At 39.0% G+C, this 14166-nt stretch overlaps 1 protein-coding gene across 1 annotated transcript; it reads left to right on the top strand.

Moving 5' to 3' along the window:
* Window positions 1-1400: 1400 nt before the first annotated feature.
* CXCL9 (C-X-C motif chemokine ligand 9) lies at window positions 1401-7039 on the top strand. Its single transcript, XM_069457391.1, has 4 exons — window positions 1401-1497; window positions 2642-2768; window positions 3801-3885; window positions 4996-7039. The coding sequence occupies exons 1-4, from the start codon at window positions 1434-1436 to the stop codon at window positions 5098-5100; spliced, it is 381 nt and encodes a 126-aa protein (XP_069313492.1). The 5' UTR covers window positions 1401-1433; the 3' UTR covers window positions 5101-7039.
* Window positions 7040-14166: the final 7127 nt, after the last annotated feature.

Below are 14166 nucleotides of genomic sequence, written 5' to 3' on the forward strand. Positions count from 1 at the left end.
CATGGTCACAGTCATTACCAAAATTAAGGATAAGTAAATGAATAAGCTGTATCAAAGGTCACCACACGTTTTCTCCAAAAAGAATTCTGCAGTATTCTATTTAAGCATTAATGATGCTTATAGAAACCAGTCAAAAAATGTGCATGATGTGACATAAAATGCTAATATCTGTTCTCCCCTTATTCTACAGTCTGCATGCTCAATGGAGGGTCGGGGTAGTATTACTCTCAAAGGGAACAAAAATTGGTTCTTGTACAACGATCTTAGTACAATGATTAGTGGCCCTCCAAAGTTCAACCCTATCCAACAAAATCTTATTTCTTAGTATTTAATTTCTCTCCTTAGGGAGAAATTTAATTTAGATTTCAGTTAATTTAAATTTTTTTCAAGGCAGTAGGGGGAAATCCGTAAGAAACATTGTTTTATAGTAATGGACTCTCCAATCTTTAGCTGGTCCAGGAGAATAAAGATTACACTTCTTAACTTCCTCTGCAGCTAGGTATGGCTGTATGAATAAGATCTGCCCCATGGGAGGTTAGGGAAAATGATGGGTCCACCTTCTGGGATGGGTCTTAAAAGGAGGGACATGCCATTTTTGTGCCTTCTCACCATCCTATACTTGGAAATTAGACATGGTGGCAAGCCACCTTTGGCTATGTGCATGAGGACAACAACTTAGACATGGTGGCAAAGCAACAAGACAGGAGGACCTCATGGGAAAGAGCTACCCTATGAGTACTGATCCACTTACCTCTGTCAGGGAGAAATAAGCTTCTGTTTTAGTCAGCCACTGTTAATTTGGGTCTCTTATTTGCAGCTGAACTCTGTTCTAACTAATCTAACAATTTAAAAACAAAAACAAATGGCAGCAGCAGTAACACAGAATGAGTTTACCACTAGCAGAAAGTGACCTGGTCCATGAAGAAATTAAGGTGCTTTAAATTGTTGGCTGGGCAATATAAGATCAATGTAGCCATATATTATACAGAAGGATATGCCATAAATAGTAAGGGAATTTGAAAAGTGTATTGCTTTTTTGGATTTTAATATGTCCCATCTGGAAACCACATCTCTAACCTTTGTTGAATTGCATTAGTATATTCATTATATAACCTGTTCTTCACCCAAGTTAGCACCTGTGAGTGTGCTAAAGGATACCAGTGTTGCTGGTTTCACATCCCTTACTATAAACTACCCATTTATGTGAAATGGAAATAAAACATTCAGAAATTCCCTCAGATTTGAGAGTAGGGTTTCCCCCAGCACAATGAAGTTTGTGGTCAGTTTAGCTAGATCAGCTAAGGATGCCAGCCAATCAGAGTTTAGGAGGGAAATGAATTTCCTAAATAAATATTCCCAAAATCACGTTCTCTAAAAAATTTCTCAGCCTTGAAATTCAATACAGGCGTAACTTAGAACTCCATTCTACCACTATGAAGAAAAGTGGTATTCCTTTCCTCTTGGGCATCATCTTCCTGGTTCTGATTGGAGTTCAAGGTAAGGGATTCTGAGTTAGGTTAGTAAAGTCAGAGAAGTAATCACTTTCTGTAAAAGCCTCTTTATTCACCAGATAAAGGTGAATGTTCTGCATGCATTGGAAAGTAATGTTGGTCACTCATAAAAGCTTCTCAGTGATAACGGTTGATTATCTAAAGTTTATAACTTGGATCTGCCAAGTCAAACACAAGTCTTTATAGTCTAGGTATGTGAATTCCTAGTAAGAGTTCAATAAATGTTTGTTAAACTTCATGATAATGAGATGAAACACTCTGTCTCCTAAATTATTTTCTTCTCCCTGATACCGTTTCTTGATAAGTATGTCTGTAAATTGATAAGTATGTCTGTAATTAACCGATTAAGGATCTCATCAGTAATCGGAAAGGTTGTCCCTAATCTGTTTGCTAACTACCTTGTTACCTTGGGCAAATTACCTAACCTTTCTAGATCTCAGTTTCCTCATCTGTAAAATGGAAACTCTGTGGTTATGCTTTTCTACCTACGACACAATGTATGGCATATGGTAAGTACTAAGTAAATATATGTTGTGTGAATGTTAAAATTAAGGTTTAAAGATAACATTTTAAAGGGTTTTCAAAAGTTTAAAACACTATTGAAAAGCAAGACAGTGGGGAGAAGGGAGGATGAGAATGGAAATGGTAATTGATTATTAAAGTAGTGCTTTCTGTCTAATACCAGCACCAATTCTATTCCCTAAAGACAGATAATAAATGGCTTTGGGAGCTGCTTAAGAAACTGACCAGCATAGCACACATGAATTAAATATCTGTTTGTCTGACCTGTGATAGGCATTTATTAAATATTGTGAAAGTTTCTTTTTCTCCTAAGGTTATAAGGTACGGTAATTCAGAGCAACACCTTTGGATTCAGAGAGACCTGAGCTGAAAACCTGCCCCTGCCCGCTAAAAGCTGTATGACTTTGTTCTTTACTTTGTGTATCTGAACTTTAGCTTCCTTATCTATAAAGTGGAGATAATACCGACTTTAAAAGTTTGTGGTGATGATTTACAGACACTCAGTAAATGACAACAATAATCCTGATTAAATCAAATGTGTATTTTGATGGATCGCCTAAATTGAGACATTGTCCTATACCCATCTGTTCTCCTTTTCTTTCCATTAGGAACCCTAGTAATGAGGAATAGACGCTGTTCCTGCATCAACACTAGCCCAGGGACCGTCCATCTACAATCCTTGAAAGACCTTAAAGAATTTGCCCCAAGCCCATCCTGTGAGAAAACTGAAATCATGTAAGTAAAAATCCATCCAACACACATGTGCCACATTGGCAGGGACATTAAATTTAGTATGAATTTTACCCTTAGAGTCCTTGCCCACACACATACTTAAAATTCAGATAGTTAGCTGCTGCATAAATTTCATAAATTTGGGCTGCTCCTTCCCTTTTCTTCTCAAAAAAAAAAAAAAAAAAGAACAAACAAGGAATTTCTGGTAGATTAGGAGCCAAGACTGATATGTTAGCAAAATAACATGTTTATTTTAGAAAATGATTAATGTGGGTAACAAAAGAAGAAAATAAAAATCACTTATAATCTTATCATCCAGTGACAAATACTGTTAACCCTTTGGTATATAGTCTTCCGAATCCCCTCATTTGCTTTGTGTGTACATATATAGATACAAAATATATAAACATTTATTTATATACATAATATATACATACAAATAAAATCATACACTACTGTTTTGTAATCTGCTTTTTCATTAACACTATATCATGGACATTTTCTCATGTCAGAAAATCTTCTCTAATAATGTCATTTGTTGCTAATGTCATTTTTAATAGCCAAATTGTATTCCATCATATGGATATACCATAATTTATATGAGCAATGCTTATTGTTGGAAATGTAGGTTATTTCCAAATTTTGCTATTGAAATCAAATTGTAATTGTGATAGCATTGTGTCTTTAATTCTTTCCTGTTAACACATTTCTAGAGATTAGAATTGCTAGGTTAAACAATATGCATATTTTAAGTCTTTTGCTACCTAAGTCAAGGGTGATTTATAAAATGGCTGCTCTTATTCTCAGACTATACAGAGAAATTAAGGAAAAAATATTTAAACTATTCCTGAAGTGTCTGCTGTAAGTAATTTAAAAATTCAACCAGTTTGTCCATTTTGTCCTAGGAAAATGTTTTACTATAAGTAGCTTCATTAGAAAAATTCAGCAAAATTCATATTGATTTTCATTATTTCTGAAAAAAAGCATTTAAATTATAAACAAGGGGAAAATACCTTGTTGCTATTTCCTTGGCAGTGCTACAATGAAGAATGGGTATCAAACATGTCTAAACCCAGATTCAGCAGATGTGAAGGAATTGGTGAAACAGTGGGAGAAACAGGTAGGTTGGTGAAAAGGAAGAACATAGCACATGTGGGAAGTAAAAAAAAGAAAAGGAGGAACACAATTTTCTTTCTTTTAGAAATTAACATTGGAAGACAAGATTCTGTGTAGTTCTTTTAAAGATTCATTTTTCATTCATATTCTTGTGCTTCTATTTTGTTCCTAGAACAAAATTATATTTCTGCATCTGGTATCAGTTGTCTGTCCCCCACTATGTGTGTTTGTGAGGGTAGGGAGTTTGTCTTTCTTACTCAATACAATAAATATGTAATAAATTGAATGGTAGACACTGAGTATAAAGAGATATAGTCCCTTCCTTGTGTAGCACATATGCTAATAATTATGATACAATGTGAGAAATACAAAGATATGTACAAGAATCTTGAAGATTATAGAGGAAGGAGTACTTAACTTTAATGTGGGGAAGGAGAGGAAGAAAGTGTTAAGGATGATTTCCCTGATCAGGTGATATTTGATTTGGGTCTTGAAGGATAAGTAATTGACCAGGAAGGACAAAACAGTAGAATCCGAGGGAGCTTACTGTGTTCAGGGAGCCCTCAGTAATGTGGCTGGAGTCTGTGTAAAGGGCATGAAGGGGTGGCATTGAGGTAGAAAAGTGGACCAGGACCAAGTGGGAAGAATCCGGCATGACATGCTAAGTAAGGAGCTGGGTCTGAAGAGGGCCACAGCATATGCGGTTGGGAGATTGGGCTCTGGAGTCTGACAGGCTAGTGGTTCTTCCACGTACTAGTTGTCCAACTTTGGGCAAGGCACCCTCTCCAAGCCTTAGCCTCCTCATAGGTAAAAAGTAGATCATAATAGTAGCAGCCTGTTAGGATTGTGGTTGGGGCAGGCGGGTGGGAAGCAAGGTTGGGGAGGATAGTGACAAGCCAGGAGAATAGACAAAGGGGCCAGTTAGAGGCTGTTGCCTCCTACTCCAAGTCAGCAAAGTAGGGAGAGTCAAGCGGATCCCCTCTGAGCATGAAGCAACTCTACACTGGTTTTGGGGATAAAGACAGACCCCAGGCAAGAGAGTCCAAATATAATAAAGAGAAGTAAAAATGGTAAGATTCAGAAACATTGTCCTTTTCTCCCCATCTCCTCACAGGTCAGCCAAAAGAAAAAGCAAAAGAAAGGGAAAAAATATCAAAAAAACAAGAAAACTCTGAAAGTTAAAAAATCTCAACGTTCCCGTCAAAAGAAGACTACATAAGAGACCATTTTACCAACAAGTATTTTGTGTTAAAAATGTTTTGTTATAATACTGAAATAATTTCAAAAGGGGATGGCATCTAATACAGAGGATTGTTAATTTGATTAGAAAATTTAAAGCATTATTATGAAGTTGTAACTAAAGCTAGAAAGTTGATTTTAAAAATCCAAATGTTAAGAATTGTTAGAGGCTATAGTTGTCTTTGTTCTCTACCCCCAACCAGCTGAATTTCACCGTGATTAAGACCACAATCTCAATAACACCCACATCTGGACAGATGCACACACAACCACATCCCACACACAGCAGCTGTCTGGGAATGCAGCCTTAGGCTTGCTGGGCCACAGAACTGCAGCCTCCAGAGAGTATTCGGAGGCAGATGTCGGTAAGCCCCTGACCTATTAGCATGCTGGCCAGCCAAGCAGTGTGGAGTTGAGCTGGACCTCACCAAGCTGCCTTGGCATCAGCATCTACATTCGAATCAGCCTGCCCCCCTCACACACAATGTGTCTGAGAGATCCATGCTGGTTGTTTGTGGGTGTCACCACTGGTATCACCATTGTTTGGCTTTCAGAGCCTCCTTTCTGGCATTTGAAGCTGTGTGACTCCATCTTGCCTGCCCGGAATGGCCCCTGTATTTCTTATTGTTCCCCTTGGCTTCATTCAAGCCAGCTCTTCTCCACCCTGCCACGATCCAGTGCCTGCCTTCTCTCCAGTGTACACGTCATGTTCTCTCTTCCACCCAGGTCTACCCTTTTCTCACCTTTTCCCCAACACCCCACAGTAATGCTTGCTTCTCCCCACCCATCCGCACTCAGTCTAGCCTTCAAGGCTCACTTCAAATCCTGCCTCTTGAATAAAACCTTTCTGGACACTTACAGTATCTTAAAACTCTTATTTCACTTGTGTTCAGTATCACATGGCTGAGCGTTTAATCGTTATCTAATTAATTTGGGGGTGTTTATCCGAGCTCTCCAACCAGATTGTCAGCTCCTTGAGAGCAGGGGCCACAGTTTATCTCCCTGGATCTGTCACCGTGCCTAATAATACCGTGGAATGAGGTTTTCAATAATTTCTTGATGGCAGTTGTTCCAGGTAGGAGGCCCTGGCGGTTTCCTGGCTGCCCCATGTTGGCCAAGCCCGTAACCTCTTTCACTCATTGTCCTCAGGCCACCAGCACTGCAGGGACCAGGGATGATGCAACATCCTGTATTATTAGGACAGGATGTTCACTTGGCTTCTCCAACAAAGAAGCAGCACATGTTTAAAACACTTGTGGGTGTCCTGGACTGTACATTTATACAGGACACCTAGAATCACCAGAATCTTACAGTAAAAAGGGCTTTGGAGATAAGCCAGTGACCAACCTTTCCCCACCCAATACAAAACTTTCTTCAGTACCACTCCTGACAAGTCTCAGTTTTCTATGGTCTAACAAGATAGCCACCAAGATCCTTTCAAAACTCATTTTAGGCAAGTATGGATTTTGCTGTCAATTTAACTTGTTTCAGGGTTTGTATTGTGATTATCAATTACCACACCAGCTCTCATGAAAAAAAGGAGCAGTGAGCTCCCAAGAGCCAGAGGGAGCAGCAATTTCTATTAGTAGAGGGATGATGGGTGTCAACGTAGCCTCTGCAAGACTTGGAAACATCCTTAGAGAGGAAGTTCAGTGAATTGTGTAGATCTTTGGCTAGAATGTAAACCTATACTCAACTTTCCCAAATTTTTTCATCCCTCCTACTATTGATGATTTTGAGTGCTGCCCAGTAGTGATCCCACCCAAAAGTCAAATTCTAAATGTTCCATAATTTGAAAGTCTGTAACCCAGCTACCTTGCATCTCACAGTGACAGTGAAGAACTAATAACCAAAGACCACATGTTTTCACTAAGTGTCTATGGGTAAATATACACACACACACACATTATAATCATTTATTATTTATATATACATGTATACCCTAAAAGCAAATAATTTTTAAGTTCAAAGCAGTATTGGCATATATACCTTGTACTTTGAAATATTTTTTTTTGTTAAAAGATAATGGTATCAATAAAAAGACCATTGATCAGAAAAAAATTTTGATTTTTTTGTCTCGAACATGCCCTTCAATTATTGCATGTTTAATAGTCTCACATGTCGTTGTTATTTACTTTTAGCTTTCATCTCAAATAGGTGTAACATAAATTGAGATAAACACATGAAAGCCTTTTAAAGGACTTCTTGGGGACAGGAAAAACCTTCTATGGAAAATGACAACATTGCCTTATAAGAGGTGGAATTCAATTTATTTCCCAATCCTCAAAGGTAACACTATTCCAATGAGATATACATCCAGGAAACCCAAAATGTCCTAATTCTTTTCTATCTCCTAAAATTGTATATGTTCAAATATTAGAAAGCCTTGCTGGGTGTGGTGGCACACACCTGTAATCCCAGCTAAGGCAGGAGGATCGCTGGAGCCCAGGAGTTCAAGGCTGCAGTGAGCTATGATGCACTTTAGCCTGGGCAACAGAACAAGACTCCATCTCTGAAAAAAAATATATTATAAAGCCTTAAGTAGTTATGGTGGAGACTTAAACAGAAGATAAGTTATTTAAGAGACTAGGAAACTTGGGCTGGAGGCATTATGCAGTGTGGAGTCTCTAAGAAAGGTTGAGAGTGGACTGAGAATATCAGCGTGTACACTTGAGGTACACTTGAGAGGTCAGACAGCTACGATGTTTGGACGGGTAACAACAGCTAATGGTAAATGTGAATTCTCACAAATTAACCTGAGAGGCAGCAGGATACTGCAGAAAGAACTAAGATTCTGGATTCTGAGAGAGCTGGATTGGGATCAGGGGCCTGCTACTTATTGGCTGAGAGTTGTGGTGAGATGTCCTTAAGAATCCACAACTTCTTTCAAGGAATGAGTAAAAGTGGTCAGAACACCTCTCTCCCCTCCCCCGGAATGTTCTCCTGATCATATCATCAGACTCAGTTACAAATGAAATAGCATTCTCTTTATCGTCTGCACTCTAGCCCTAACTACAAAGCAAGACCAAGTCTCAAAAAAAAAAAAAAAAAAAAAAAAAACTCAACCAAAACTTGACTATGGTGGTTTTAAGATTAAAAAAGATCAAAGAAAAGTGGTGGGACTAGTTCCTGGTAAGCATGAGGTTCATAGATTTGTACATAGGCAGGGTCAAAAGTTCTCACTGTCCACAAGGAGGAAAGAAATACATGGGCTTGGGAGCAAAACTCACAAAAAAGCTGGAAAAAAGGTGGTGGGGGAAGTGGATGGAGAAAGAACAATGAAAAATTAGCATTGAAAAGGACTGAAATTTCTCCTGTGTCAGTTTCTTGAGTTTGCATGTAGTCATTTTGTCCAAAACCATAATTTTCTTGTTAAAAAGAAAAGCACGAGCACCCTCTAATGGTAAATCTAACAATTTTAAAAAACAACATTTTAATTTGAAAAGGACAGACACCCGCCTGGCTTTTCCAACATAGTCAATATCATTGGTTTCTAATGAGAGAGACAACAACAGGAATTCACATGTTAGCCACTTGTTTTGAGGTAAGTTTTGTCCGTGTACACGTCCAAGATATTTTAAGTTCTTGCTTCAATAAATCATACAGTTGAAGAATTGGAAGAGACATTAGAGATTATTCATCCATCCATCCATTTATGGATGGGCTCAGTGTATTTAAAGCAGTTGGGGGTCTTCTGGGGGAGGGTGCCTTAAGGGAAGGGGCAGAGTGAGCAAAGGGGAGGGTGATGGGAGAGGGGCCCAGAGAGGTAGTGTGGAGTCAGATCATATCAGGCCTTTGTCTCAGTTTGAGTTGTTATAACGAATTACCACAGACTGGGTGACTTAAAACAGTGGTCCCCATCCTTTCTGGTACCAAGGACCAGTTTCATGGAAGACAATTTTTCCAGGGACGGTAGGTGGGGTAGCAGGTGAGATGGTTTTGGGATGATTCAAGTGCATTACATTTATTGCTCAGTCGAACCTCTCTGCGAATGATAGTCTGTATTTGCAGCCACTCCCCAGCACTAGCATCACTGCCTGAGCTCCACTTCAGATCATCAGGCATTGGATTCTCATAAGGAGCGTGCGACCTACATCCCTCGCGTGCACGTGCAGATTCTAGTGCCGTCGCTGATCTGACAAGAGGCGGAGCTTATGCGGTGACACAAGTGACGTGAAGCAGCTGTAAATCCAGATGAAGCCTCACTCGCTTGCCCTGCCACTCACCTCCTGTTGTGCAGCCTGGTTCCTAACAGGCCACGGACTGGTACCGGACCGCGGCCCCAGGGCTTGGGGACTGCAGACTTAAATGACATTTATTTCTCACAGTTCTGAAAGCTGAGAAGTCCAAAATCAAGGTGCCAGCAGATAAGGTGTCTGCTGACGGCCCTCTTCCTGATTTAGAGAAGGACGTCTTCTCCTATCCTCACATGGCAGAGACCAGAGAAAGAAAGCAAGCTCTCTTGTGTCTCTTCTTATAAGGACACTAATCCCATCATGAAGGCTCCATCTTCATGCCCAAATTACCTCTTAAAGGCCCCACCTGCTAATGCCATCCCATTGGGGGTTAAGATTTCAACATACAGATTTGGGGGACACAATCATGCAGTCCATAACAGCCCTCTATGCCACAGAAACTGGCTTTTACTCTGAGTAAGAAGGGAAGCTGGAGGAGTAACCTGATCCATCTAAGGATCTCTCTGGCCACCACATGGAAATACAGTGTAGTGAGCAAGGAAAGATGCAGAGAGACCAGTTAAAGGCCAGTTACCAAGTGTGTCTCCAGGGGAGGGAGACACCAACCACGTCCAATGCTGCAGGTAAGATAATGAAAATTGATATAGTAACATGGACGTGACTGGTGATCTTGATAAAAACAGTTTTAATGGAATGGTGGAAGAAACAGATTGGCAATTTTTAAAAAGTTAAACATAAGCCTACCCTGTGATCCAGCCATTCCACTCCTAGGCATTTGCCAAGAAAGGCCAACATCTCTGCTTCTGCATGAAATCTCATCTTTTTTAAAAAATGATAGCATATTTGTCTATTTATTTTATAGCCTTATGAAGATAAAATTGACGTATAAGAAACTACCCATAAAGTGTACAATTTGATGAGTTTTGATATCTGTATGCAGCCATAGAGTCATCATTACAATCCAGGTAATCCTCCCCAAAGGTTTCCTTGGGCCCCACCTATTTCATGTGTTTCATCCTATTTTGATGTCTATTCAAAAAATATAACCAGTACATCAAACCCATCATTCCCAGATATTATTGCTTTGGAGAGGGTTAAATGAATAAAGAGAGTATCTTTGGCACCAATTTAAAGGAAAGTTTCAGTTGGTTATCACATGGCTGGTACCTTCATATGACAAGCATAAAAAAAAGACCTGAGATAGGCATGAGAAGTGGCTTCGTTCAACACCCTCATTTTACAAGGAAGGGTTTCCTAAGGAATGCCACAAAGTTCTGAAATAAATAATACTAATAAGCTCTATTAAGATTCCTACCTGTCCCAATTGAGTTGTTTCTTTCTCCTCTATGTATCCCTTCATACCAAAAGCTTACACAGCTTTCAAGACATATCTCAAATACAACCATCTTCACAAAACTTTTCCTTATTCCTCAAAACAAGCATGACCTCTCCTTCCCTTAAAGGCTTCACTGTGCCCAGCCAAAAGACCTTATTATTCAACTGCCCTTATAGGATAGGCCATCTCACCAAGCTCTGACTAAAGGGATATTAGTACGTGCAGAGGTATCATGTTGTTTGGAACTTTGGGAGGGCTAATTCGGCTGGGAGATGCACCCTTTCGCCCTTCCCTAGCTTCCTCCTTCATACTACTTGTAATAGAGTCTTAATGGCTAGTGCTCAAGTTGCCATCAGGACTATCATACCCTATGCTTCAAAAGGCCCCCCAAATACACATAAAATTTAAGTAAAGAAGTATCCTTCTTATGCAAATTGAAATTTTAAATAGGCCTCTTATCTAGGCCCCCTCAACAAAAAAATTTCTGAAACCATGTGAATCCAGATATTATGATTCATTTTTATAATTACAACAGGGTCTCTTTTGCTAAAGTATAAGTGAAATTTTCTTTCTCTAGAACTTCGGTCCCCAATCCCAGGCCGAGGACCAGCGGTCCACGTCCTGTTAGCACCAGGGCTGCAGAACTCCGCTGCCCCGCCTCCCCACCCCTGTCCATGGAAAAATTGTCTTCCATGAAACTTAGGAGCAGTGAGCAAGCAAAGTGTCATCTGTATTTACAGCTGCTCCCCTCGCCATCGCTGGCATCACCGCCTGAGCTCCCCTTCCACCCTCCATCCCCCCTCCCCCATCCGTGGAAAAATTCTCTTCCATAAAACACTCCCTGGTGCCAAAAAGGTTGGGGATTGCTGCTCTAGAACAATTCAATTCTGGTTAAAAATCATTTAGTCAAAATATAACATGTGCTCCATGAATATGTACAATTATTATGTATCAATAAAAAATTTAAATAAATAGTCACATAAAAAAATCATTTGGGAATTAGAAAAAGAAATTAGAAAAACTCATTTCCCAATCCAAGAATAAATATAGAAATGGATATGGAGTTTTACGATCCAATCTTTTTTGATTTTGAAGTTCAGAACCCACTACTCCAAAATATGTCACTTTAGCATATTGATTGTTTTTAATTAAAGACATTTGTAAGACAGAAGATGCAAGAAGGGCACTCAGTCTTTCCATCTTTCCTGAAAGCAGGAATAAAACTCCCATGTAAAAGGGAGACAGTCTTATCACTAGAGATGGGGAACTGAGGCAGAAAAATGTGTACAAACAAACTTTGTTAAACTAAACCTTATCTTCCTAGTCATGTCTCCATGATTCACTGCCCTACCCCAAGTCCCTTCATCTTGTCACAGTTTCATAATTCTGTGCAATAAAATTAATAAAAGCATCAAACTGCTTCTTCAGGTCTTCATTTCCTTATGAGGGCTCCCATGTCACATAAAACGTACATTAAATAAATATGTATACTTTTGTTAATCTATCATTTATTATAGAGCCTCAGCCAAAAACCTAACATGGGCAGAGGAATACATTTTCCCCCTCTACCATGTTGATCTGGCTAATACATACATATTACATGTATTATGCGTACATACATCATGTGTACACAATGAACATCACATTACACGTAATATAGTCAAATTAACATTTTAAAAATACATATTTCGTTAGCCAGTCTCATCCTTAGTTTTCTCATCAAATCCTGCCTTCAGGACTGTTGGGGGTAAAAATGAACAACTTACAAGCCCTGCTTAGAGCAGCAGTTAAGGTATTTAATAGTCAGGACTACACAGCCGCCCCCAGCTCATTTTCCTCAGCTCCTTCCCTGCTGCATGCTCCTATCCCAACCTTTATCACACCAAACTTCTGGCCATTGCTCAAAAGTACCAGACTTTTTCAAGTCTTACTGCCTGTATACGGGCTATTTTCTTTATGTAAAAAGGCTTCCTTTTTCTCCTCCAGAAAAACTCCTCATCTTTCAGAATTTCAATCAACTGGTACCATAACTGTGAAACTTTCTGATTTCCCCAGGCAGGATTAAATCCATTCTATTACTTCCACTGCTGTATTATAAAAACATTTTTATCCATTTTAAATGTGTTTATCTATTAGTCTCCCTTATTCCTCTGTGAGTTTCCTGAGGGCAAATGCTCATGCCTTATTTTTATATTCCTAGCACCTAGCCTAGTGCCTGGCACATAGATTGTGATGAATAAAAAGCTTGTGACATGGCTGGAATGTTTTATTCACAAACGACATTTTGGTGACTTAAGATAAATATTCAGAGTACATAAGCTTATGATTTTGACAGGAGTTATATTAAATAATTTCAATATATTTTGTTTTGAAAATGTTTTTCCCTCGCTAAAACACATAACCAAAAAAAATTTTTAATTTAAATCTATGAAATTTTTAAAAAGATGTATTGCTTACATTTATTTCTTAATAACTTCATAAGTACTTGATTCAATAATTAATAAATAAAATGCTCATTCTCCAAATGCAGCTGAATAACTAATTGTGGCTTGCAGTACGATTTATTTAGCTTGTGCTCAAATGTGATTACAGAGTTGTCCTGTTTATGGATCATTCTGTCATGGTCACAGATGACCTCTACTGAGGTTGGTGTTCTGTAAAATTGCTCTCATTAAGCAGGAGAACACCACTGCCAGCTATTATGCCAGACCAGCTACCAGCTACCAGCTGTCAGGCTACTTTTTTTTTCTCATGTAGTTACAATCAAGATTGCCTGGGTTGAAATCCCAACTTCTTTACCAGCTATGAATTTAGGCAGTCAGTTTCCCTGAGCTTGTTTCCTCTCCTGTAAAAGAGAGACAAAAATAGGACCTATTTTAGAGGGCTGCTCTGAGGATTAAATGAGCTAACACAAGTGAAGCGCTTGGAATAGTGCCTGGCACAGGGCGGTTGATTAGTAGTGTGTTTTTGTATTAACACCCTACCTCATTCATTCATTCAACCTTTACTTATTTTTGTACACCTTCAGATTGTAGAAATATATTCTCCTCTTCGGATTACCAGGATCTGAATTAAAAACTCTGGTTTAGGAGTGCTTACAAAGGTAATAACAACGTTTCAATTTTCAGTTCAGATTAATTTGCAATTTTTAACCGATCAACGCGATCACATTTTATCCAGTACACACCCTTTCCCCTTGTCTGGGTCACGCTGAGTTGAAACAACCAAAAACAAAATTAAAATAAATATTTAAAATCCTACAGAAAACTAACTCACGCCCCTTGTAAAATGGATAGTGCTATCTGGCGTCCATTTTTTTCTTTTTAATTTCTAACTTTAGGCTGCAGGGTTAAAAACAATTAATCTTCATTTTCTGCTTCATATGAATGTCTGGATGATGAAATACGCTAATATATGTGGAAAAATACATTTCAGATCGTTTCAGAAACGCTAGGCAGCAGTAGCGGCAGATGCAAGGACGGGGCGGGTGCTAGTAAACCACTGCAGTGCGTTT

This window comes from Eulemur rufifrons, chromosome 24, assembly GCF_041146395.1.
Source record: "Eulemur rufifrons isolate Redbay chromosome 24, OSU_ERuf_1, whole genome shotgun sequence".
Taxonomy (NCBI): domain Eukaryota; kingdom Metazoa; phylum Chordata; class Mammalia; order Primates; family Lemuridae; genus Eulemur; species Eulemur rufifrons.

Excerpts from the sequence above, each read along its gene's own strand:
- CXCL9 (XM_069457391.1), top strand. The coding sequence starts at position 1,434 with ATGAAGAAAAGTGGTATTCCTTTCCTCTTGGGCATCATCTTCCTGGTT. Across the intron at positions 2,769-3,800 it reads TGTGAGAAAACTGAAATCAT|TGCTACAATGAAGAATGGGT; the intron begins GTAAGTAAAAAT and ends TTTCCTTGGCAG. Across the intron at positions 3,886-4,995 it reads TGAAACAGTGGGAGAAACAG|GTCAGCCAAAAGAAAAAGCA; the intron begins GTAGGTTGGTGA and ends ATCTCCTCACAG.